The 24,263-nt window shown below is 43.3% G+C and overlaps 1 protein-coding gene across 1 annotated transcript in view; it reads left to right on the plus strand.

Moving 5' to 3' along the window:
• fto (FTO alpha-ketoglutarate dependent dioxygenase) overlaps positions 1-24,263 on the plus strand; it is a 220,929-nt gene that overhangs the window by 194,337 nt on the left and 2,329 nt on the right. Inside the window, 1 exon segment of the mRNA XM_072671498.1 lies at positions 23,976-24,116. Coding sequence (XP_072527599.1) covers positions 23,976-24,116 — 141 coding nt within the window.

The raw sequence follows: 24,263 nt of genomic DNA on the forward strand, positions 1-24,263 counted from the left end.
GACGCCTTAATTTTTGTATGAAAATTATTAATAATTAATATGATGCATTTTATGAAAAGAACACCTAGCCAACTGTGAAGCAGTTGTGTTGCAACCAGTGGCATTGGCAGTTTTGCATGGATGGATGGAATGCAATGGAAAACACAACAAAATACCAGCATGGAGGTGTCAAAGCGTCTTTCTCTCTCGCGTGCACACTCCCGCTCTCTCTTCTCTGTCCTCTGGTGTTTGCTTTGATTGCAGGTAAGTAGGTAGCAGTGGGCCTTGTGCTTTTTGGAGCATTAAATCCAACCACTGCACATTCTTGCAGCTGTCCTTCACTGCTGTCAGTGAGTGAGAGAGAGGGAGAGAGAGAATGGGTACAAGAGCCCTCAAAGCTACACAGGCAAGTCATTTGTATCTGTACAGTGTTGTAAACAGGACTGGAGCCATGCACTGAGGGATCTCGAGGGATGGCATGTGTATATAAGTGTGTGAGTGAGTGTGTGTGTGTGTGTGTGTGTCCTACCTTTTCGCCTGCTGCTCCACTTCTGTGCTGAAGTGGTTGTACTACAGGAGAGCTGATGAAGATGAAACATTAAGATGTTGGTTTTGACAAGTGTGTGTGTGTGTGTGTGTGTGTGTGTGTGTGTGTGCGCGCACATGCACCCGTTAGTTCAGGCAGAAGTGATAAGAGAGAGAGGACAGGCTGCCAGGCAGTAGCCTCTGGAGAGGGCCGGGGGCACGAGGCCGTGGGGAGACCCTGGAGCCTCTCCCCTCCAATACACATACAGGTGCATACACACTCCTCGTCCACTACCCTATTGATCCAATCCACTCAACTGACTGCGCCAGGTTAGCTGTGTGTTAAACAGCTTCTGTCTGGAACATGGCTTGTGTGTGTATGTGTCTAGGTGTGTGTGTGGGAGGTTGTCATATGTCTAAATCAGTTGTGCCAGACAATTAAAAAAGATCAGACATAAGATCCATGTGGACATTTCTGCTTGTGATGGAATTGTAGGCCTTTTAGGGCTGTCACTCTCAAGTCTTCCTCAGTTAAAGGAATAGTTTGGCGAAAGATTAGTCAAATCGGCCTGTTCGTCGTAAACAGGGCAATACCGAAGCATGAGCGGCAAACCTGAACTACATACAGATACAAAATACAAAATACAAATCCCATCACTCAAACCTCTTTAGGAGGTGGTCTGAGACTAATCTGAGCCACGTTAATAGCAGGGTAAACACATCCACCTCTACAAGACCTCCCAGTACAACCGAGACACCAGTAGTAATCACAACGCAACAAACGAATTTGCATATTTCCGTCCCACACAGCGATCGGATTTCAGTCTGACTTACCGGAGACGCATTTGACCATCAAGTGTGGCTAAAATTTTGTCAGGACACAATGAAGTGGCCAGGTGTGAAAGGGGGTCTCCGTTTCCTCACAGTAGATAAAGTGCAAATGTCTTGGATGGGCTAGATTTCCCTCATGACACCAAAGATCACTGTTAAATGGCCGAGTGAGAATTACACTAAACACCTTCTCTACTAGTTAAGATCATGGAGGGCTTTTAAGCTCACTGCCCTTGCTATCATTATAGTCTACATAGCCTACGGCTACATTTAACTGTGTTATTCTCCTCTGATGGAGCATTTCTACGTCACAAGGAGATGAGAAAAGTGAAGCCACAGGAGATGGGCAGTACTGAAAATGAACTTGACGTGATCTGAGGAGCAGTTCTGCCCAGCTGGCCGTATAGTTTTTCTTACATAACAGACAAAGAATACATAAAGCATCCTGCCATATATATATATATATATATATATATATATATATATATATATATATATATATATATATATATATCATAAACCAACACGGTTCTGGATGAAATGAATCTGAAACCTGTTTTGATTACCTCCCCAGAGCCGATTGTGGAGAGCCTATACTGTAAGCGTCCATTACTTGTTACCTACATCAGCCTCATAACATAAGTCTTCGGACCCCAAACATCTTTGATCCCTGACTACAGTTAAGGAACGTTACACATCCAATACTCACAGGTCCACTCATACAGTATAAGGCCCAGATGTAGGGGGTGATATTGTGCTCAGGCTAACCTCCCACCACTTGCTATTGCTAATGCTAGTCTTCTCTATGTGCTGAAACCTGCCTGGGTAGTATAAGACATAAGTCACCTGCTAATAAAGTACACTCCATACGGGTAAGTCAGAGCCACACCGTGTGAAAGCGATTAGTCATAAATCACTCCGCTTTCCAGAGGTAAGAGGAGCATCCGGCTGAGCAGGACACGAGGCCTAGCGCAGGATCTTCCAGCTTAATACCAAACAAAAGCACCCGAGCCTTCATGTTAGCTAACGCTTTAGCTGCATTACAGGCTTTGTTTTACACAGTGTGGTGATTGTCCCAAACGGAAAACCTGACCATAATTCATTGAGTCATTGAGTCATTGAGTCATGTTCCAGAAAGCTCAGAAAGAATGATGTCACACTTCAAGGTCTCTGATGCTGCAGGTTCCTCTTTGCATTTGAGGCACTGTTGACTTCAGTGTTCAGCCGTAGATGGCTGGAGAAATCCTTAACTAAGTTTAAAATCACTCCCTATTCCAAAAATAGCGAACTATATGGAGTGTAAGTCATGTTGTAGTGTTGTTCGATTCTCACCTGTAAGTCATTTAGCTCTTAATGGCCAATTTCCAGCCAGATTACTGTATATGAAACACTATATAGTGAATAGTGAATGAGCTAACGAGTGAGGCAGTCCAAAAGCCTGCGGCATATTCGCAGACTGTTCCGGACAACGCTCCATCCGTCAGGTGATGTAACCTGTAGGTTTTTCTTTAATTAAAGTTAACATCCACGATCAAAGACTCACCTGGTGTTTTGGGTTGGCTGCACAGCGCACTTTTGAACAGGTGTTGCAAGCATGTAGAAACACAGAAACCACTAGAATGTGTCAGGTTCTTCACACACGGCGTGCTCATAAACCAACACGGTTCTGGATGAAATGAATCGGAAACCTGTTTTGATTGTCTGTCTGTAGAAGCATTGTGTTCTTTCTGTTTGTTTTCTCTGGGTTTTTTCTTTCTTTCTTTCTATGACACTATATTGCATACTGTTTATAGTGGCAGACGGCCAAAGCTTGACTAATGTGTTTGTCTTAAGCCCAGAAATTAAGCCCCATTACTCATAACAGGAGCTTTGGAACTCAAACTGCTACACAAGGTGAGTTTTGCTTCTGCCTTCGGTGTAGGTGCGGAGTGAAGCGCTTAGCCTTAAATGCTACTATGGGTAAAGGTGGATTTGTGCTCTTCAGGGTTGTTGAAAGGATCACAGATGAAATTGGCATGGTCTTGCCTGCAAAATTAGCTCAGGATGAATGCAGTTTCGATGCTCGGTGCCTGTAATTGTCTCTAAATCATATGCACTATTTGGACACAAGTATTGGGACACCTGCTCATTCATTGTTTCTTCTGAAATCAAGGGCATTTAAAAGAGTTTCTCCTGCTTTTGTTAGAGTAGCTGTCTCTACTGTCAAAGGAAAGGCATTGTGCTATGTTTTGGAGCATGGCTATGAAGGATTTGATTCCATTTAGTGTGGTCAGGCCCCAACCCACCTAATCCTGAACTCCACAGCTCCACAATAATTGCTGTATGTGTGCATTTTGCAAGTTTACTAGTTTTCACAGGTGCCTAAAACTTGCACAACATATATACTGTATTAATACCAGCCATAACGTTGGCATCTGCCTAATATCGTGTAGGTCCCTATTATGACCTGTCTAGGCTTGGACACCACAAGACCTCAGAAGGCCTCCTGTGGTATCTGGCACCAAGACACATGCAGCAGATCCTTTACAAGTCCTGTAAGTTGTGAGGTGGGACCTCCATGGACCACATTAACGAGCCTTAGTTGCCCATGATACTGTTGCCCGTGAACCAGTTGTCCTTCCTTGGAGCACTTTTGGTAGGTACTGACCACTGCATGCCAGGAAAAAAACCCCACCAGACCTGCCTGCTGTTATGGGGATGCTCTGACTTGACTTGGTTCTTGTCACAGTGGCTCAGATTGTCCTGCTTGGCCATTTTTCTTGCTTCTTAGAAAAGGCCAGCTGATCAAAATGTTACACATTAATTTTCAAGCAAATTTCAAAGCTTTTTTCGAAGGAACATCTAAACGTCTAAATTTAGAAACTTAACAAAACATAGAAAGTATTACAGCATAAACATAAAAATTTATATCGCAATATTAAAGCCAAAAAAAGGTTCCCAGAAACTCAAACATATTCCTGAATTTGATCAAAATCATCCGGTTGGTGTTCATGTTGTTTCTGGTTGGATTTTAGAGCTTGGTGCAGCTGTTCCATTCCAAGTGGATGCTACACACACACACACACACACACACACACACACACACACACACACACACACACGCACACACACACACACAGGCGCACACACACACACACAAGTGTGCTGTGTTGTATTTGACCACGGGTGGAAGCCTTCTCGCCACATCAAATATTCATGCCAGCAAGCAGCCAAATGATTTTCTGTCTGTTGCAGTGGTGACCAGTGGTCAGGCAGATCGGGACAGAGGCGGTCAGCAGGCAGCGCAGGCATGAGCAAGGCAGACTCCCTGCTGGATAGCATGGGAAGTATAGGGTTTAAGGGCTGTGCTGTGTTTATATTGATGTTGTTTGGGGTGTGTTACGGGTCTCGTGAGACTGGACTGGTCATGCCTTGGTTATATGTCCAGTTTTGGGTCTAATTTGGGACCGAAAAAAATCTTGCTGTCTTGCTCGATATCGCACTCTCTGCACTTGTGTCAAATGCTAGTTGATTAATACTCTGATCGTAACAATGAGTGAAAGAGAGAATAGCTATCGTTACTGTGTGTGTGTGTGTGTGTGTGTGTGTGTGTGAGAGAGTGTAAAAGGGGTGTGTTAGGTATGGAAGCACAAAGCTGTTGGTGTGTGTAAGCAGCAGTAAAATGCCTCAGGATCACTTTAATGGCTGTACAAACATTTGGCTGGCAATATTAAACTGCTTCTCTTTGTGCCAGGAAGAATAGGGTTTATCGCACTCATTTGTATTAAAATATAACAATTTGCTCTGTGATCCGCCCTGCCTTTTGTCTACACGTTCGAATAATGTCAACACTCAAACACTCTGACATAATGTAGGTTTACAGAACACTTTGTATTCTTGCAGTGGCCTTATACCTGAGGCCCAGCAGGGACAATGTGACTTAAATGAATATACATGAGCTTAAGAACGTCCTTAGTGAGAACAATGAAGATGTCAGGAGAGTTCAAACCGACCTGAATGACACATCACTAAAAAGGAAACGAAACTCAGGACGAGGTTTTCATTACTATTCCCTGAAACAGTTCTATGACTTTCCTTAAATTGGCCCCCTTTAGAAGTCTGGAGTCGCTGCTGTTTTGCTATACCTTCAGTTCACATGGGCAGTGGTGGCTCAGCGGTTAGAGCTCCCGGCTATTGATGACAGGGTTGTGGGTTCGATACCCGGGCTCGGCAAGCGGCCACTGTTGAGCAAGGCCCTTCACCCTCTCTGCTCCCTGGGCAATGGAGTTTGCGGCCCACTGCTTTTGGTGTGTGTGTGTGTGTGTGTGCTCACTGCTTCTAGTTCACTAGTATGTGTGTGTGTGTGTATGTGTGTGTGTTCAATACCAATACGAATGTGTTCAAATGCAGAGCACACATTTTGCTGTTTGTAGTACAGTGACAAATACATGCACCTTTACCTTTTTATATAAAAATTTACAATAGTTTTCAAAAGTTCTGGGATAGATCTGGGATATCAGGTTTGCAGGTGCAATTGAAATTGAGATTTAATTCGCCTTACGCCTTTCAGCAGTTCACATATAGCGACCGAACTAGCGCAGAGCGAACAGCGATTTGCCTCCAACCTGATGCTTTTGCCGGCGATCTTTAAAATCTTAAAATTCGGGGCTAAAGTTGTGTAGCGTGAACCTGGCATTAGAGTTACGACATTAGATGTTTCATGTTTTGAAACTGTAGCATTGACGAATGGACCAATAGAAATGCTCTAAAATCTGGTCTAAACATGGCCTTCAGATTGACTTGTGTTTAGTAGTGTCTAAGCTTAGAGGTATCTTTGCATTTTGGTCTATTTAAACTAGCTGAGGTTATTCTTGAGTAAATAGTGAAGCACTTTTGTAAGAGCGTCTGCTGAATGGCGTAAATGTAAGTGTAAATGTAAAATGACCTCACATTGTTCTCCTGTAAATTTGCTGTTTTGCAAGTACAAGGATTTGATCAGACGGGACGATGAGCGACTGCGATGTTTAAGAAAATGGACAGAAACGGCTGGTTAGAGCTAAAGCCATCGTAATGGCTCTCTTGTAAGCACTGGTGATTGCGCTCGTGTTGCAGTTTGTGCTTTCAGGTTTGGCATGTTCTGCTCTACAGTTAGCCTCCACTTATCATTGTCCTTTTGCTGCTGTATTTAAATCCAATTACATAATTACATAAACACTTCAATCAGGTTATGTAATGAGCTACATTTACATTCCGTTTACAGTCTCGATCAACAAGTCTGCACTTTTCTGTTTGTTTCAGTGTGTGTTTCAGAATGGAAAGAAAATCACACAGAATTCTAATGTGCCTTTATTGTTGCTGTCAGATCTGCCACTTCTCAAGGTTAAACCTCTCTCTCTCTCTCCCTCTCTCTCTCTCTCTCTCTCTCTCTCTCTCTCTCTCTCTCTCTCTCTCTCTCTTTTTCACTATCTCTGCCTTTCTCTCTCACTCACATACACATACACACACACACGCTCTCCCTCACCCCCTCTCCTCCTCTTTTCCACGTGATCTACCTGCTCGCTGGCGTGCCTGCAGGGCTGCTTGGCCTGCCTGCTCCTTTCAACAAATTGCTGCCTGTTCACAGGCTTTTAAATGCCACGCTGCTTTAATTACAGTATTTACTTAATAGACTGAAACAAAAGCCATGTCCACACAGCAGGAGGGGCAGGTGAGGCTGGAGTTCATACACCTGGCAGAGCTTAAAGATACACACACACACACACACACACACACACACACAAACACACAAGTACACACATATAATACCTCTGTTTAATAGAGATTTAGTTGGCCTCTCTGGCTCCAGCTCACTCTCTCGTTACTCTGTGCCTCTATCCCTCTTTCTGTTCCTCTCGGACTTTCTCTCCGCACTCTTTCTTTCACTCTCGCACTCTCTCTCTCTCTCTTTGTCTCACTCGGCCTCTCTATATCACTTTCTCTACGCCTCATTCACTTTTTCTGTCTGGAGTTTCTCTCCACACTCTTTTACATCTCCCTCTCACTCTCTCTCTCTCTTTTTCCATCTCCCTCACTTGCTCATCTTTCTCTTTCACATTTTTCCCCTCTCTCTCTCTTTTCATTGCTCTCTTTCTTTCTTTCTTTCTTTCTTTTTTTATTTCTTCTTTCTCTCTCTCTCATTCGTTTTCTCTCCCCCTCTTACTCCATCTATCTACCTTTCTGTCTTTCTCTATCTCTCTTTTCTGTAATCCCTTTTTCTCTTTCACCCCTATTGCTGCTTTTTTCTCTTTTTTGCTTTGTTTGCTCTCTCTCTCTCTCTCTCTCTCTCTCTCTCTCTCTCTCTCTCTCTTTCTCTCTTACACTCACTCTTTCTCTCCCTGTCTATCTTTCTCTATCTCTTTTCTGTAATCTTCTCTTCTGTTTCAACCCCTCTTGCTGCTGTTTTCTGTTTTTTGCTCTCTCTCTCTCTCTCTCTCTCTCTCTATGCATTAACATAATAAAAAAAACAGAGACTTTAAACTTTTAAGAATCATCTGAATTGAGTGTAAATGAACGATTCATCTGGGGCAGATTCTCAGCATTACTCGTCGTTAGAATAACACAAATGACTTTGATAATTACTCTCTGACTCTCTGATTGATAATTACACTCTCTGTCCCCTCAGGTGGCACTGCAAGCCCTGTCATGTTTCCGATGCTCGGATTTTGATTGACAGCTGAGATTTGTGGGAGAGTGGCAGTTAGGAGCTGCGACGAATTTTCTTTGCCTGTTCTCCCTCCAACCGAAATGTTAACTATTCCTACCGTTGATGCTTCTCTGAACTATGCTTCTGTGTAGATTACCACACGCAGGAATGTGTTCAGCTCTGAAACACTGTATTCTGTCCCCAGGCGTGGACAGTTGAGGCATAATTGGAAAGGATAAAGATATGAGTCAGATGGTGCTGTGGTAGGAGAGATGGTAGATGATACAAACATCTCTCTCTGTTTCTCTCTCTGTAATTTCTCCCCCTCCCCTCTGTTTCTGTCTCTGTCTCACTTTACCCCTTTCTCCCTCTACCCCCTCATCCCCTTGTTTGAAGTTTTGACTTCGGAACATTGTCCCTCCTCAGTAATTATCGTGTCACTGTCAGGTGAGCTGTAATTAGCTTTATTGCTTGTTTAATTTGGGCTGCGTGTTTACCAGTCTGCGGGGTGAGCGGTGGCTTTAACCAGGGTTTTCCCCTTCTTTTGATTACCTGTTTAACAGAGAATATCTGTTGTACTTCATGTTTTGCAAAATGCACAGAGTTGCTACGTGGCCTCTGTGGTGACTGCCTTCACACGTTTCGTAAAAGTGTGCGTGCCCGTCGTAAAACAAAGACAAAAATGTGTGAGAACAGGAACTGACTTCAAATGAACTTTTAGGACTGTAATGGAAACCATTCCAGCATCTACCTACAGAATCTGTAAACGTTCATAATGACATGGTGTGCAGGGCTGTAAGTAGGCCAGAACCATCAGGTACCCATGTTACCCAACAGGTAATAGAAAAGGGACGATTATTCTCCATGGTTGTCTTCTCCAGAGTTGTCTTCTCTAGAGTTGCTCTGTCCAGAGTTGTCTTCTCTAGAGTTGCTCTGTCCAGAGTTGTCTTCTCCAGAGTTGTTCTGTCCAGAGTTGTCTTCTCTAGAGTTGTCTTCTCTAGAGTTGTCTTCTCCAGAGTTGTTCTGTCCAGAGTTGTCTTCTCTAGAGTTGTCTTCTTTAGAGTTGTTCTGTCCAAAGTTGTCTTCTCCAGAGTTGTTCTGTCCAGAGTTGTCTTCTCTAGAGTTGTCTTCTTTAGAGTTGTTCTGTCCAAAGTTGTCTTCTCTAGAGCTGTCTTTTCCAGAGTTGCTCTGTCCAGAATTGTCTTCTCTAGAGCTGTCTTTTTTAGAGTTGTTCTGTCCAGAATTGTCCTGTCTAGATTCCTCTTCTCCAGCAATCTAGTCTACAGATTAGTCTTTTCCAAGTTTGTCTTTACAAGAGGTGTCGAGATTAATCTTATTCAGATTTGTCATCTCCCAATTTTGTCCATAATTGTCTTCTCTAGAGTTCTATTCTACAGATTTGTCTTTTCCAAATTTGTCTTCTCCTATTTTGTCTTGCAAGAGCTGTCCTCTCAAAATTTATCTTTTCCAGATTTGCCTTCTCCAGAGTGGTCCTCTCTTGATTTGTCCTCTCCTGATTTGTCCTCTCCATATTTGTCTCTTCCCAATTTGTCTTCTCTAGAAGGTCCTCTCTAGATTTATTTTCTCCAGAGTTTTCTTCTCCAGAGTTTGTCATGGTTCACAGGTATATTTAAGAGCCATTCATGCTTATGTTTTGATGTTTTCCTGTTCACTGCTCAAAGTGTGGGGTCTGGCAGTATGGAAAAAATATTTGTTTTATTTGCTCTGATTTAAGAAAAAAATGTTCTGTGTGCAGGAGAGGATTGTGGTTCCTGTATGATAGGAGCAGATTTAAATCCAGAGCCAAGCTGTACTGCCTTTAATCTTCACCACATTCCATTCCAACCACCTTAACCATTCATCATATTGTCTGAATGTGTATCCTTGTTTAACAGATTTGAATGGAGCTAGCTCGCTAGTTAATCACCAAGTTAGCTAGCCGAGTCGCTGCAGATTAGTTCTCAACCTCCTTTTACGTTATACATTTCCTACCAAGACGTTCCACCACCATCCAAATTCAAATGACCCCCGGTCATATGAAATCATGGGATCACACAGGAATGCTTGTGTTCTTATAGCTCGGTGCCCTGAACAGGCCTTGTTTTGTAGCAGGCCAATGAAAGGCTGAATGGAGCGCTATTCATGCGGGCTGGGGGTCCCAGACCCGTAATTAGCCGACCCCATTTGACCGCCCATTGTCACCTGAAGACAGGTGGGGATTGTGGGAGTCTGTGCTGAGGCCGGTCACGTGACTGGGGTCAGGAGCAGGCCACCAGTGTGCCACTATAGCTGTCAGGACAGGACCATTCATCAAGCCAGTTATTGCATCGCTCCTATGATGCCCACAAGGCTTGCAAGTGTGAGACTGTATAAGAGGTAAGAGGTGAGAGTAGACGTGTGTATGTGTGTGTGTGTGAGTGTATACGTGTGTAAAGGTGATTGTTTTACAGGTGTGTTTCACCGAACAGCCAGTTCTTCAGAGTACCGCTGTGCCGTGCACCCATCTGACATGTGTAAGTGGAGTTAGCGCTCCCTGCCTCGCCGTAAGCCCCCTTCCTGATCACTCAGAGATTTATGGGCCCTCAAACGCTCGCCTGTGACAAACTGCAGCACTCAGAACCTCGTAACCTCTCTCCCTCAGGCCTCTCTCTACCTCTCTCACCCCCTCGCCTAACCATTTCCCCCATTCTTACCTCTCCATTTTTCTCTCCCTACTTGTGTAAATAAATACTGTCATGGTGAAAAACTCAAACGTCTCTTTAAGGACACGTATTAGCTCCACTGTAGTATTTAAAAAGGTCCATCACTGCTCTACGATTCTTTTTCACTCAGTTCCTGTTAGTGACCAACACTGTGGACTGTGTCTGATGGACTGGCCTTCTGAGTGCCTGGCCTTCTGTCTGCTGCATAGGCCTGTCATGATTATTCCATAATTGCCTGACCCTGATAATTTTACACAGTCGTTAGATTTTATAATAGAATTCTTTTGTTGGGTCCTGTAGAGGGCAGCACTGAGTAATGTTTTTTTTTCTTATATTTGTTATATTATTTATTATAATCCACGGGTATCCAGGAGTATCCAGGGGTGTTCCTGCTTGGGCCCAGTGATTCGGGGTAGGCTCCCGGACCTGCCCTGACCACTGGATAAGATGATGCGTGATGGGTGAATTAGTGGACGGATATTTTTTATTATGGTTGATACAGCTCAACATTATTTAGATTAGGATGAGAATAGAGGCCAGGGTCAGAGGTTAGGATTAGGTTTTGGGTTAAGGTTAAGGTTAGGACCAGGATTAGGGTTATGATTAGGTTTTGGTTTAGGGTTAGGTTTAAGTAAGGCATGTAAGGCAATATACATATTTTGGTCCACTCCAAATGTTACCCAGATCTGACTGAGTGTTCAGATTACACTCCCCAAGTCTGATTTGCATGGTCAGACTGTAGTCACACATTTGCTCGTGTATGCACTTGTGTGGCCATAGTAAAAGTACATGTGATTAGCGAGGGGCAGTACTTAGCCAACTGGTCACATTCACGCGAATTTAGATATTGATGTGTACGGTTTCCTAGCAACTGTAACTAGCTAACAGAATAATCATGCTATACAGGGAGAATACACAACTTGAACAGAACATGATGCTGCAGGCAGATCTGGTTGGCAGATAATGTTCGCTAACCGGCTAAGAGCCTAAAATTTAATTGTCTGTTAAAAGCTATAGAACTAGCTAGAACATGCAAACAGGCACCACCACCTTTCTTGACGCACATTCTGACATCAATTTCCATCACCAAATCCTATTACATGACTACTGAGTGCACCCGAGTGTGAATTAAATGAGAAGCTTTCAGAAATATGCAAGGAGCAGGCCTAAATGGTCCCACACTTGCACAAAGTGAACAGTCAGGTGTCATGAAATTGTTGATGAAACTGTCAGCTAAATGTGTTTTGGATGGTCACAGCTCTTCTGCTGCAGTGCTGTCACTTTTATTAGGGCACCATTGCATGCAAAGTAAATGTTTGTTTTAGCCATGGTGCTCCAGGGGTCTAGGAGGGATGGGCCACCTGGCATGGTTCAGGTGGGACGTCCCGCAGACGGATACTGCCAGGCCATTCATCCCCTCCACCCCGGAGCTTCATACTGCCTCAGGGTTGGGGTCATTTATCTAGTGCCTTTGACATACATACAAACAAGCAGGGCCATTCCAAGAGTCTATTTGCCTTTCACACTGTTCCTGCCTCCCCCCTGTATTGCGGCCTATCTTCATTTGAACTGGGCTTGCGTGCGCTCGTAAATTAATACCTGGCTGCATTCTTTCCTCGGCCTGAGGGGGGAGCCAGGAGCAGGGGCAGGCAGGGTGTTGAGTAATTTGTTACTCTGCTAACAGCGCAATGGACCTCCACCTGGTTTAAGGAGCTCGGCAGGCAAGGAGCGACCTCCTCTGCAGTTGGTTACAGACCGGCGTCCGGTTTTATTGCACCAATTATGAAGGCTGTTTAGCAGCCACCTTGCTGCGAGGGTGCGTGCGTGTGCATGGGCAGCATCTGGTCAGACTTGGACCCAGCCGCCCACTCTAGCCACATCAAACAGCCCTGTCGTGGTGTAAGTGTGCTGGATTTGTCCACCCCCCTCCTCCATCTCCTGTGATCAGCATATAGACCGGTGGTCCACAAACTTAACCTCATGTTTGACTGGCAAGCAAAAAGCTTTTTAGCATTAGCTGACGTTTGCGGTGTCTCAGTTGTATGCTAATGCTACACCAGTGCACCAGAAGCTACTATATGCAGTACAATGTGCTCAGCTTAACAGAGTAGGTTGGCAGAGTGTGTACTAACAGATCAAACACTTGATGTCCAAATGTTTGTGGACACCCCTTCTAATGAATACTACTTTTTTCTAATGGGTGCTACTTTAAGTTGCACCCATTGCTGACACAGATGTTTCAAGGCATACACACAGCTTGTCTAGTCCCTCTAAAGAAGTATTGGCAATAGAATAAGACAGTGTCCCAATACTTTTGTCGATATACTGGACGGCCACATACCTTAGTGTTTTCCATAAAACGGTCAAGCATTCATTGCTTGTTTGTAAGTGACTTGTATGTGGCATTAGGGTGATCAGGGCTCTGCCATAAAAGGACACACACATACGGATCACCAGCAAGCCATGGCATGGCCATGCAGGTCCTTAGCTGGCCCAGAGAGAGTCCTTATGGCCCAAAGACCTAAGAACTAAAGTACTAAAGAAAGTATTGGGACACCTGCTCATTTATTGATCTTACGAGTATTAAAAAAAAGACCTTATCTTGCTTTTGTTGGAGTAACTGTCTCTACTATCCAGGGAAGGCCTTCTACTAGATTTTGGAGCATTGCTGTGAGAATTTGATTGCATTCAATGCATTAGTGCAGTTAGGATGTTCAACGATCACCCCCCCCCCCCCCCCCCAACTCATCCTAAAAGTACTGTATGGAGCACCATCACTCCAGAGAACACAGTTCCACTGCTCCACAGCTCAATGCTGAAGGGCTTCATAACCCTCTAGCCCACATCTGGCATTAGGCATGGTGTCAATAGGTTCATCATAGGTTTATCTGCTCCAGAGAGTCCTATTCTATGGGTAGTACTTCTCTACAGGGACTAGACAAGCCGTCTGTGTGCATTTGCATCTGTGTCACTAATGGGTGACAATTTTAGGTAGCTGAATGCGTTCATTAGAAGTGGTGTCCACATACATATGGACATATAGCGAATTTGAACTGTTAATTGATTAGCATATAATGCAGATATATATATCATTTAAGCATTGTCAATATGCCTCTATGTCTACAGACCTCAAGTGTAGACCATTCCGCTGACCAAAGAGCACATGGTTTGGAGGGGGGGACTCCCATCCACACCAATACCACAGACTCCCAGACTCCCAGACTCCTGAGACGTTACAAGCTTTAAACTAGCAGAGCGTTGTTTCATGTGGTTTAATAAAAACTCTCGGTGCGCAGATGGAAGCAGACCTCCCCGCGCGGGCGACTCGGGACGTCCCACCCAAAGGTAGCCGATCTCATTGTTCCAAAGCGTCGCCCAAACCGCCACCAACACGCTGAGAGCCTCTGAAAAAAAGATATATTAGCCTGTTTTTTCCACAGACATTAATTAGAGGAAATGGCAGATCAGATGGTAGTTTTATTAGTGGCTTTTTCTTCAAGGAATCATAATGAAAGGAGCATGTGTCACACGTTTGATGTGTCACCACAGACATGCACACTCGCATGGAGAAAGAGCATTGTCAGCACAGGCTTTAGACAATAGCATGCACTGAGGTCTTGTGATGTTGGCTACACTACACCACACTACACTACACTTCATAACACATACGCACACATTCACATGCACAGAGCAGTGGCAGGCCTGAGGCCATTCTACTTTCACAACTTTGTCATATTTCAGGTGTTGCTCATTTCAGTACAGGCTGTTTTCAGCTTTGTTCCCATAGGCGTCATTCCATTACGAACATGACAGAAGAGCCTAAAGAACAACACATGATTTGAATGTGCCCTGAAGCAATGATGCAGTAAATTCTCAATGTCCACAATATTAGTAAGTGATCATCAATGACATCTCAAAAGTTATTTCACGTTTTTGGCCCACTCGTACCCACCTCAGACAGCTAACCACACCCGTAGAACTGGCATTCAATAGCTAAACAAGTATTACACCGTTTGTACATGCAGGCTTCAGCTGACTGAGACAGACACACTCTTTGTAATGGCTTTGTTGATATTTTTGCCATTGTGTATTAATGCGAATATTTTCAACCACTATGTTGATGCTGATTTGTGTTTATCCTCACAATGCAGGATAGTTGCAAGTTTGTACATCGTGTAAAGGTAAGAGCTACTGTGAAGGGCCCCAAAAACAGTACCTTTCATGGTGTTAATCAAGATCATTCAATCATTTCCATGGCTGAATCTCAAACTGGTCTACACAGATTAGCCATAACATTAACACCATTGACAGGTTGAAAAACATTGATAAGCTTCGTCCACGGTGGCATCTGTCAAGAAATGAGCAGCAAGTGAGCTGTCAGTTCTTGAAGGTGGTGTGATAAAAGCAGGGAAAATGGGCAGGCCAAAAGTTCTGAGCCTCTATGACAAGGGTTGAATTGTAATGGCTAAATGACTGGGTCAGAGCATCTCCAAAACATCAGGCAGGTCTTCTTAGGTGTTCTTGGTATGCAGTGAATAGTACCTACCAAAAGGGGTTCAAGAAAGGAACCACCTGTGAACCGGTGACAGGGTCATGGACACCTAAGGCTCATTTGATGCAATCCATGGCGGCCCCACCTCACAACTTACAGAACTTAAAGCATGTGCTGCTAATGTTTTGGTGGCAGAGACCACAGGACGCCTTCAGAGGTCTTGTGGAGTCAATGGCTCGAATGCTTAGATCTGTTGTGGTGGCAAATGAGGGACCTACATGGTATTAGGTGTATTACATGTTACATAGACATATTACACAGGATCTGGGTGCAAGGGTGATTACTTTCTGACCAATTGTTAGGGATCAGAGGTATTATTAAATTGAGTTAATAAATTTACACTTGATAGTGGTGGAAAGAGAATCCTGAGCTATCAGAATGCATCTTCAGAAACATCTCTGACAGGAAATGGAGAACTTTATGGGGTTACGGAATCTGACAACACATCAGTATCTTGGCCTAGAAGGTGCTATAGTATGTATTTGTTCAGTATTTTAATTGCTCTCTGATGTCTACATAGAAGGTGTGTGTCCACAAGTGCTTTTATACACCTATTTACAACCCTGCTATGCGGCTCTAGAATGGAACGTGCTTTTTTTCAGCTCTGTTCTCATTGGTTGGTTTACAGTGAGGCTTATACAGAATCAGATTAGCATGTCTAGCCACAACAGTAGCGTAGTCATACATTTCTTTTTTTTAGCATTGTAACAAGAGCATTGTAATTAGCTGTGTATCATTCCTGCCAGTAAGGCTTACCAGATAATGCTGATATCCTGTTGGTTAGATGAATGCCCTTGTCTGGAATGCTGCTAGGCTAGGATTAGCAATTGGCCCAGCATGGCTACCTACTTGCTTCTCATTCCTTCACCTCCTTGTGCACTGCTTTCGAAGTCCCTTTCCTGGCTACTGGCTTCAAGGCAATGCTGTGGTCGCGGGGCCTTATATTTAGCACAGTCTGGCATGTTCATGTTCCCCTAAATACAAAAGTAACAAAGTACCACATTCTCAAGAGCTGGTGGCTATGTTTTACCGGTCCACCATCTTGGACTATAGTAAGAATGCTGGTATATGGAAATTTTGGGAGCGTCAAAAGCCCAATTTACAGTCCTCAGTCCTCTGCAGCTTGGTGAAGAGACAACAGTGTTTGAGATTCCTGGAGTGTCACTTGCATGACATACCATGCTCTCATTATTGAACTATCCCAAGTCAGATATGGATATCTGGCTTATCCATAGAAATGGATAACCTATGCACATTGATAAATGTGCTCTATATTCTGGAATGGAAAATAGGATGTTGTTAATCCACCAAAGTTTAGTTCCAACACACTTGATTACAGTATTAAAAAGTCACCATCAGTAGATTTACACAATTAGCCCCTTGCCCCAAATGCAGATGAGCAAAAATCAGGTTTGGTGTTTGAACTTCGATTCTTTAGCTTTGCTGTTCAGCTATGAAGCCAAACCTTGTATACTGAACATGTCTCGGCTGATCAGCTGTGTCTAGGTTAAGGCAAAATTGGGAAAATTTGATTTACCATACATCCCCTTTATTCCAGCTCAAAGTTTCTTTCCCGGGCAGCAGTCTGAAAACCCTGCAGTTGTGAGCATATTCTGCTCCGACTGTGTATAAAGAGTCATTTGGAGGGTGAATGGAGACAAGTTGTCATGTTGAGAGGTGCAATTGTATACGCGAACGTTCATTCCAGGTTGTGATTTATGAGCCACATAACCTGTTTTCGCATGACTCGTTTGATTGCATTCCCTGGATGTGCCCGATCAAAGCATAAAAAAAAAACACCCAGCTGCACACCTGGGAAGGAGTTATGAGGAAAACCTCACCCCATTCAGAGAAGTATAACTTTCCAAGTAACATTGTGTATCCTGAATGGACTGTATCTCAAATCTCGTTCTAAAACACTCTCACTTTCTGAAGTTAAATAAAACCTAGAAGCTGAAGATGTTACAGTACTTGTTTCAAGTGGTAAAATAAGAAGTTTCTGTTAATCAGAATCTTCTGTTTTGCTCCTCGTGATTATTGTGAGCTTTATTAAAGTTCTACACTGTAAAAAAAAAAAAAAAGATTTTTTGTTGAGTTAACTCACAACATTCTCCTAACTCACGCTTATTTGGTTCTGCATAAAAAAAAATTCCTCAACAGTAGACATTTAGTTGAGCCTCAGAAACATTAGTAAATGAGCTGCAGTTGAAATCCCTTTAATATTTTGTACAATTATTAGCCCATAATAATTATAATAATTGTAATAATTATAAGTTTATTAGCCTGTGTTTCTCCCCTTCAACTGGTTTACTGTTATGTATAGGTGAGAACTCCCTTAATCACATGATGTCTTCAGACGGGGAGGCTATTGAAAATGGGGCTCTAAGCCCTTGCTGTGATTTCAATGAGTGATCTCCTTGCATTTGATAAGCAGGCAGTTAGACCGTAGGGCCACTCTAGAGCTTTATATATGTACATGGCTCACCAGCTCTGCATTGGCATACACCTCATGTGATAGGGTGAGTTCTAACCTGCAGATGGGATTAAACTGTAAACAAGTTGAAGGGGAGGAATATAGACTAAACATCTTAACACAGTTCTTATGTTAGTTAGGAGAACTTGTACCTAAACTTAGTTGAGTTCAGTCAAAACACTGATCAAGTTCATCATTTTAGTTAAATTAAACATTTGAATAAAATTTTGTCCAGGTTGTCATCAACAAACAGTGTGAAAGATTTTCCCCTGCAGTTTGTTGAAACATCCCTGCCAAGCATTTCAGTATTTCGGAGAAATCCTCTTTGGTTAAACTCGTCCTAGATCGAACATTTCCACTCATCAGGACAGAGGCTTTTTGGTCGTCCAGGAACGTAGTGTGACCTCTCCTTAATGTGGTAATCAAACAAGCCCATTTGTAGCAGCGGGCTTATAAATGACCTCCCGTGGCTCTAACCCAATAAGCGTTGTCTCCCATCTGTGTACCTAGCTATTTCCTCCCTGTCCCGAACCCGACATTCATCAGGGTAATTGGCCCGCGCGGAAACACTGATGTCGTTATTAAGCGCATTTTCCGTGCTGTTAAGAGCACGGCAGGCTTTTAATGCGGGCCCTCGGAGCAAGTGTCCGGCGCGTTATTACTGCGCCGAATGGATGGACTCAGACCCGGCCAGGAGCAACCCCCCCCCCCCCCCTCCAATACATTTAGCAGGGATTGAGGGGAGAGATAGAAGATGTAGGAAAACAGACGGGTCAGAGGAGGCGTTAATCATTTCATTTACTTGTAGATTTTCCTCTTTTCTGCTGCTATCTCGCTCGCCGTCTCTCTCTCTCTCTCTCTCTCTCTCTCTCTCTCTCTCCATCGCACAAGCATGCGAGTGCATGCTGTCGTTCCCACCGTCCTTTCTCGTCCGTGCGTCCGGAGCGAGGGCTAAGCGGTGGGATCGATGGAGAGAGCATTACAGTAAAACGTATTGATCAGGCGGAGGGGTTAGTCGGGAGATGGCCAAGTGATGCAATGCTTAAAGGAATTTATCCTGTGACTCCTGCATTAACCTTCTATTGACTGCTTTGGCTGTCCATAATTAACACTCACTTTAGCTAAAGTGGTTAGTTTCGGCACCAGGCCGGACTGTATATGTGTGTGTGTTAGGGAGAGAGAGACAAAGAATGAGAACGACTAGGGCAGGAGAACGAGAGCTGAAGTTCAAGTGCTGTGTGTGCGCATCCCGAAGAGGCCGTTAGCAGGCTAGCAAGCGAATGAGCAAGCCCTGGTGGCCCTACCAGCGATAGAATCATAGATACCTTTCACATTAGCATGCTATTTCAGCAGGTCTGGCACTGGGGCTATAGGGTTTCGGGGCAAATTGAAATGAGTGATTGTATTGCCAATCTCTGGTGAACGTGGGCCAGATGGGAGAGGCTTGGCCTGTATCTGAGAGAGGTTAATCTATGTGGGGGCTCTGCTGACGCCCAAACACTTCACACGTTCTCCGCATCTCTCTGTCTTTGACCTTACCTGCTTTATTTGATATGTGTCTGCGAGTGCGTGAGTGACTTTCGATACATACTTGTGTATATATTTGCATTTCTATTGCCTAAGAAAAAGTAAAGAAAAAAATAAAGCTCAAAAAATTGTATTTATTGGGCTGGTGAGTCACTGTGAGAATGCACTGGGAGGTTTCGAAAGCGATGCCAGCTTGAATGTGGGTGTGAATGGATGTTAACAAAGATCAAACAGTCAGACATTTACCGTGACACCCAGTCATTACAGTTGGCATGGAGTGTGGTGGATTAGTAACGTAAACGTGCAGCGTGACGAAGCGATCTCATTCTCACAAATGATTACAGCTGCTTTTATAACAGTTAGCATCAGCGCTGGGCGAACGGCGCTAAGGTCGTTGCCGTTTAGCGCTGTTTAACGTCTCTGCACATTAATTATGCAGCACGCAATCCTGCCTTACTGTCCCGGTGGTACTGCGCTCATTGGCGGCTGACCTTAAGCGCTAAAGTAAGCGTGTATGAGTGTGTCTACTGTATGGTCATGTGGGCATGTGATGGGTGGGTGATCACTGAACTTTTTTTGGCCATGATATTTATCAGGGCTTGAACTCATAACCTTCTGAGTTTGGAGGAATATAAGCCTTGAATAGTTTTACAGTAAGGTCGAACTGATGAATAGTGAACACAGAATACTATTGTTTTTCTACTATATTTATACTATTTTTATGTTGTGAGAGCATGTTTTACTAAAAATTTACAATAAATAATGAAAAATTAGAAAATAATTTTAGTAAATAAGACATTTAACAGATGTAGCTCTGCCTCTGTGCTACAATATTTGTAACATTTATGATGTTTCTGCTGTTAATTTTCATTTTAAAAATCAATTTTATTAAAATCCATACAATATCAAATATGAATACAACATAATATTGCCCTGTATGATCTGGGTTTTTTTCCCTTTAACTGGAATCACATCAGCCACAAAATGTGCATTTCAGCTGGGCTAAATTAACATAAATTAACATATATTACTATATGTAATATAGTATAATATACAGACTTATGCAAAAGTTTAAGCACCCCAGGTCAAACTACATGTGGGTTTGATGCTCTAAGTGCAAATAACTTAACCTCTTAACACTCCAAGGCTTATTACACACTGTATTAGTTTTTTATTCAGTAATCACAGTGACTTCTGCACAAACTGGTGGGGCTATTCCTCAGTAATAGAAGCATGTAATAAACCCTTTCGCCTCAACGGTGGGCCACTGGCCATTTCAAGGGGTAATATCATCTACAGAGATACACATCTGCACATTTGAGAGCATAATTACTGTTTTATCAGCTTAATTGAACATACTGTTAAAAGAAAGTTACAAAATGCAAAAGTAATGACATATGAAATACATTATGTTACATATACTACACAGACGAAAGTATTGGGAACCTGCTCATTTGTTGTTTCCTCTGAAATCAAGGACATCGAAGAAGAGTTTATCCTGCTTTTTTTGGAATAACTGTCTCTACTGTCCAGGAAAGGATTTCTGCTAGATTTCGCACTAGACATGCTGCCTATAGGTTTAAGTTTCTCTGCCCTAGAGAGTCCTATTCTATTGACAGTGCTTCTCTACAGGGACTAGACAAGCTGTATGTGTACATATGCACACCTGTGTAGCAGAGTGCAAAAAAAGTAGCAGAAGGGGTGTCCACAAACGTTTGGGCATATTTGGTATTTTTTCCTCTGTATTGTTTTACATATATTCATATATAATATATAACATCGTTTTTTTTTATTTACTTAATCAACAAGATGTGTAAAGACCAGGACCACTTTTGCATTAGACTGTTTATATTAGGGGTGCATCTGAAAAAAATGACTAAATTGATTTTATGTTATGAAAATCATTTATAATAAATGCTAGAAATGAATAGTTTATAGTCACATTTAATAAAGTGTGTACTTACTTTTTTGTTAATCTATTTGATAAGTATATCAAATTTCTGTTCTACTCTATATGGTACTGAAGGTGGGTTCTTTTTGGTGCTATATAGAACCCAGTTCAAAAGTCCCATAAAGACACATCAGCCAGAGGTTTTCCTTGTATCTGAAGAACCATGTAATCAGACGTAGAGTCATGTGTACATTCAAAGGTGTATTAATAACACAATCCAATAAAAATGAACATAGAAATTTAATCATTCACTGAATTGCTTCCTAAAGAATCAGAATCAGAATCATTCTGAGGTTACAGATTTACCTCTCTCTCTTTTGTGAGCCTGTTCTGCTATTCTGCCTCCTTTAATTCTCCACATAAATAAATGATGAGCTCATTTGAACACACACACACACACACACACGTGCACACACTCTAACACACACCCTGTCCCCAGCCTCAAGGTCACCTAATCATATTATTTATGAACTGATGAGTAGCATTATGGTACTTAGCCCATGTTAACAGATGCTGGTATCAAACCCTGATGTGAAGTATGGAAGATCTATGGATGCACGGTACGCTAATGTCATCAGCAGTTAGTAATGCTGTACATATGGAGACCCATAGATGCAGCACTTAAGTGGACGGCCCCTCTGCCATTAAGTGGCCCTTACAAAATATATAACCGCAAACAGTGGCAGACAGGGCCGTCCCCTGACCGCTGAAGCACCCACAGCTATCCATAACACACTCCCCTTCTGGGGCCTTTGAGTGTTTGCAGGAGGTTGAGCGTGTATGTTAGAGGTCTGCACAGGATTGAAGACCAAGCCTGTACCAGCGACTGTGTGACCCAAATCCGACACCGAAACCCAAAAATGGATCCACGGATTTGAGCTGGTATTTTACACTGTTTATGATCAGTTTATTTTATTTCATATTGTGAGTGTGATTACTGGTCAGAACAGCATCCACCCTGCTGTGGTCAACTCTTAGCCCTTCTCACTGCTGCTAGTGACCAATCAGTGGATCCACATGGCTGCCAGATCAGACAGATCTACAGTTTAGTCTTGGTAGGGAGAGCAAATTTGCTTGCCTTGCTCGCTCTGGCCACATGTCGGTCATTGCAATAGTGGCCACCACAAGCTTCTGATGACTGATGTAGGTGAACTGTGTGTTCAGCTGTCTGCTGCGGTTCAAAAAGATGCAACTGGCTGGCTGCTGGTGGCATGGAGGAAGCACCTCATTGCTGGTGGCATATCATAATTGAAGGAGTGCTAGCTAATGGGTGGGAAATGGCAATGACCAGAAACCGGTGCAGATATACAGGTCTAAATGAAGTACTAATTGTCTACTTCAACTAAATAAAAGACAAAATACAAAAGTGTGTGTGTTTGTTCACACACAGGCAGCTTTACACTACTAATAATATGTCATATTGATCGTAGTCACCACACCAGAGATGTGCTCTTTGCTTTCAGGTCAAAAGTCACAGCCATCTGTTACCACAGCACGCTGATTTATGTTGACAGCAAGCAGTTACACACGTACACACACCCTCGCATTCTCTGCTGCGTTTATGCAGAGTCATTTGAGGCGAATTCAGGTGGTTATGGCGTGAACAGCATGCTCATAAATCTGCCTCCCGCTGAGGCGTAATGTAATGAGATCAAAGCCTGCGTGAGTGCTGAAGCTAACTGAGGCCTGTGCGTACCTGACCAGGTGTTTGGTCAGTACAAGCGCAGGTGTGTTTAACAGATGATTTACAACACGCGCTCTTGTAGGATTGCACCAGGCACATTCCTGAGGCATCGCTGCAAGGCAGCATCAGGACTTTCACACTCTTGTCACACGTACGCACTCACACACCCTTAATTCTGCTGCTCGAGGATTTTTGTAGACGTTGTAAAGAAGGAAAAGACAGGAAATGGGGGTGACCCCACCTCTCCACTCAGACACCAGACTTTTGTGTGTGTGTGTTTAGCTCAAAACAAACAATTTACATAGGCGTACACACCTGTACCTCCACCACTGCTCGTGTATTGCACTTTAAATAGACACAAATGTGTGTGTGTGTGTGTGTGTGTGTGTGTGTGTGTGTGTGTGTGTGCGCTAGTTTAACCATGTGCAATGCAAGGTTGTGCCTATGTTAAGCCTGATCCACCTTCGCTCATGTGGGTATGTAAGATGCAACTGGTATCCAAATCATCAGGAAGGTCAATCATATTTAACACAGTATTGACAAAAGTATTGGGACACCTGCTCATTCCTTCTTTCTTCTGAAATCAAGGATATTAAAGAAAGGGTTTATCCTGATTCAGTTGAAATAAATGTCTCTACTGGCTTTCTATTACATCTTGGAGCATTGCTGTAAGGATTTTATTGCATTCAGTGACAAAAGTGTAAGTGAGGTCAGGATGTTCACCAGGATGATCACCAGCCCACCTCATCCCCAACTCACCCAAAAAGTATTGGATGGAGCACCAGCTATCATTCCAGGGAAAACAGTTCCACTGCTCCACAGCTCAATGTTGGGAGGCTTTCTACCCCTCTAGCCCACACATGACATGTTAGACATGGTTCCAATAGATTCATGTTTATCTGCTCACAGAGAGTCCTATTCTATTGGCAGTACTTCTCTACAGGGACTAGAAAGCTGAGTGTGAGCATTTCCACATCTGTGTCAGCAATAGGTGCAGCTTAAAAGAGCCAAATGCATTAATTTGAAGGGGTGTCCACAAACATTTGGACATTCTAACCCTTGTGTTTCTTGCGCCCCTGTGCCTTTGCAGATGCCAGTCAAGCCTGGCGCAGACTTTGCCCCCTGAGGAGGCGCCTGTGGACAGGCCGTACTGGAGCAGTGATGACCCCGACATGCCCTTGCCCTTTGACCTTTCCGACATCATCAGCCGTGTGGAGTCACTCCTCTGGAGGTGAGGGTGACTTTACTGCACTTGATTTTAAGAAGTGCTAAATAAATGAACAAGACTCAACTGCTTGAAAGCATGTTTGGCACATTACCCAATTATGTTACGTTGCTTGGAATCTCAGGCATACACACACACACACACACACACACA

The sequence above is a fragment of the Salminus brasiliensis genome, chromosome 25, assembly GCF_030463535.1.
Source record: "Salminus brasiliensis chromosome 25, fSalBra1.hap2, whole genome shotgun sequence".
Classification (NCBI taxonomy): Eukaryota; Metazoa; Chordata; class Actinopteri; order Characiformes; family Bryconidae; genus Salminus; species Salminus brasiliensis.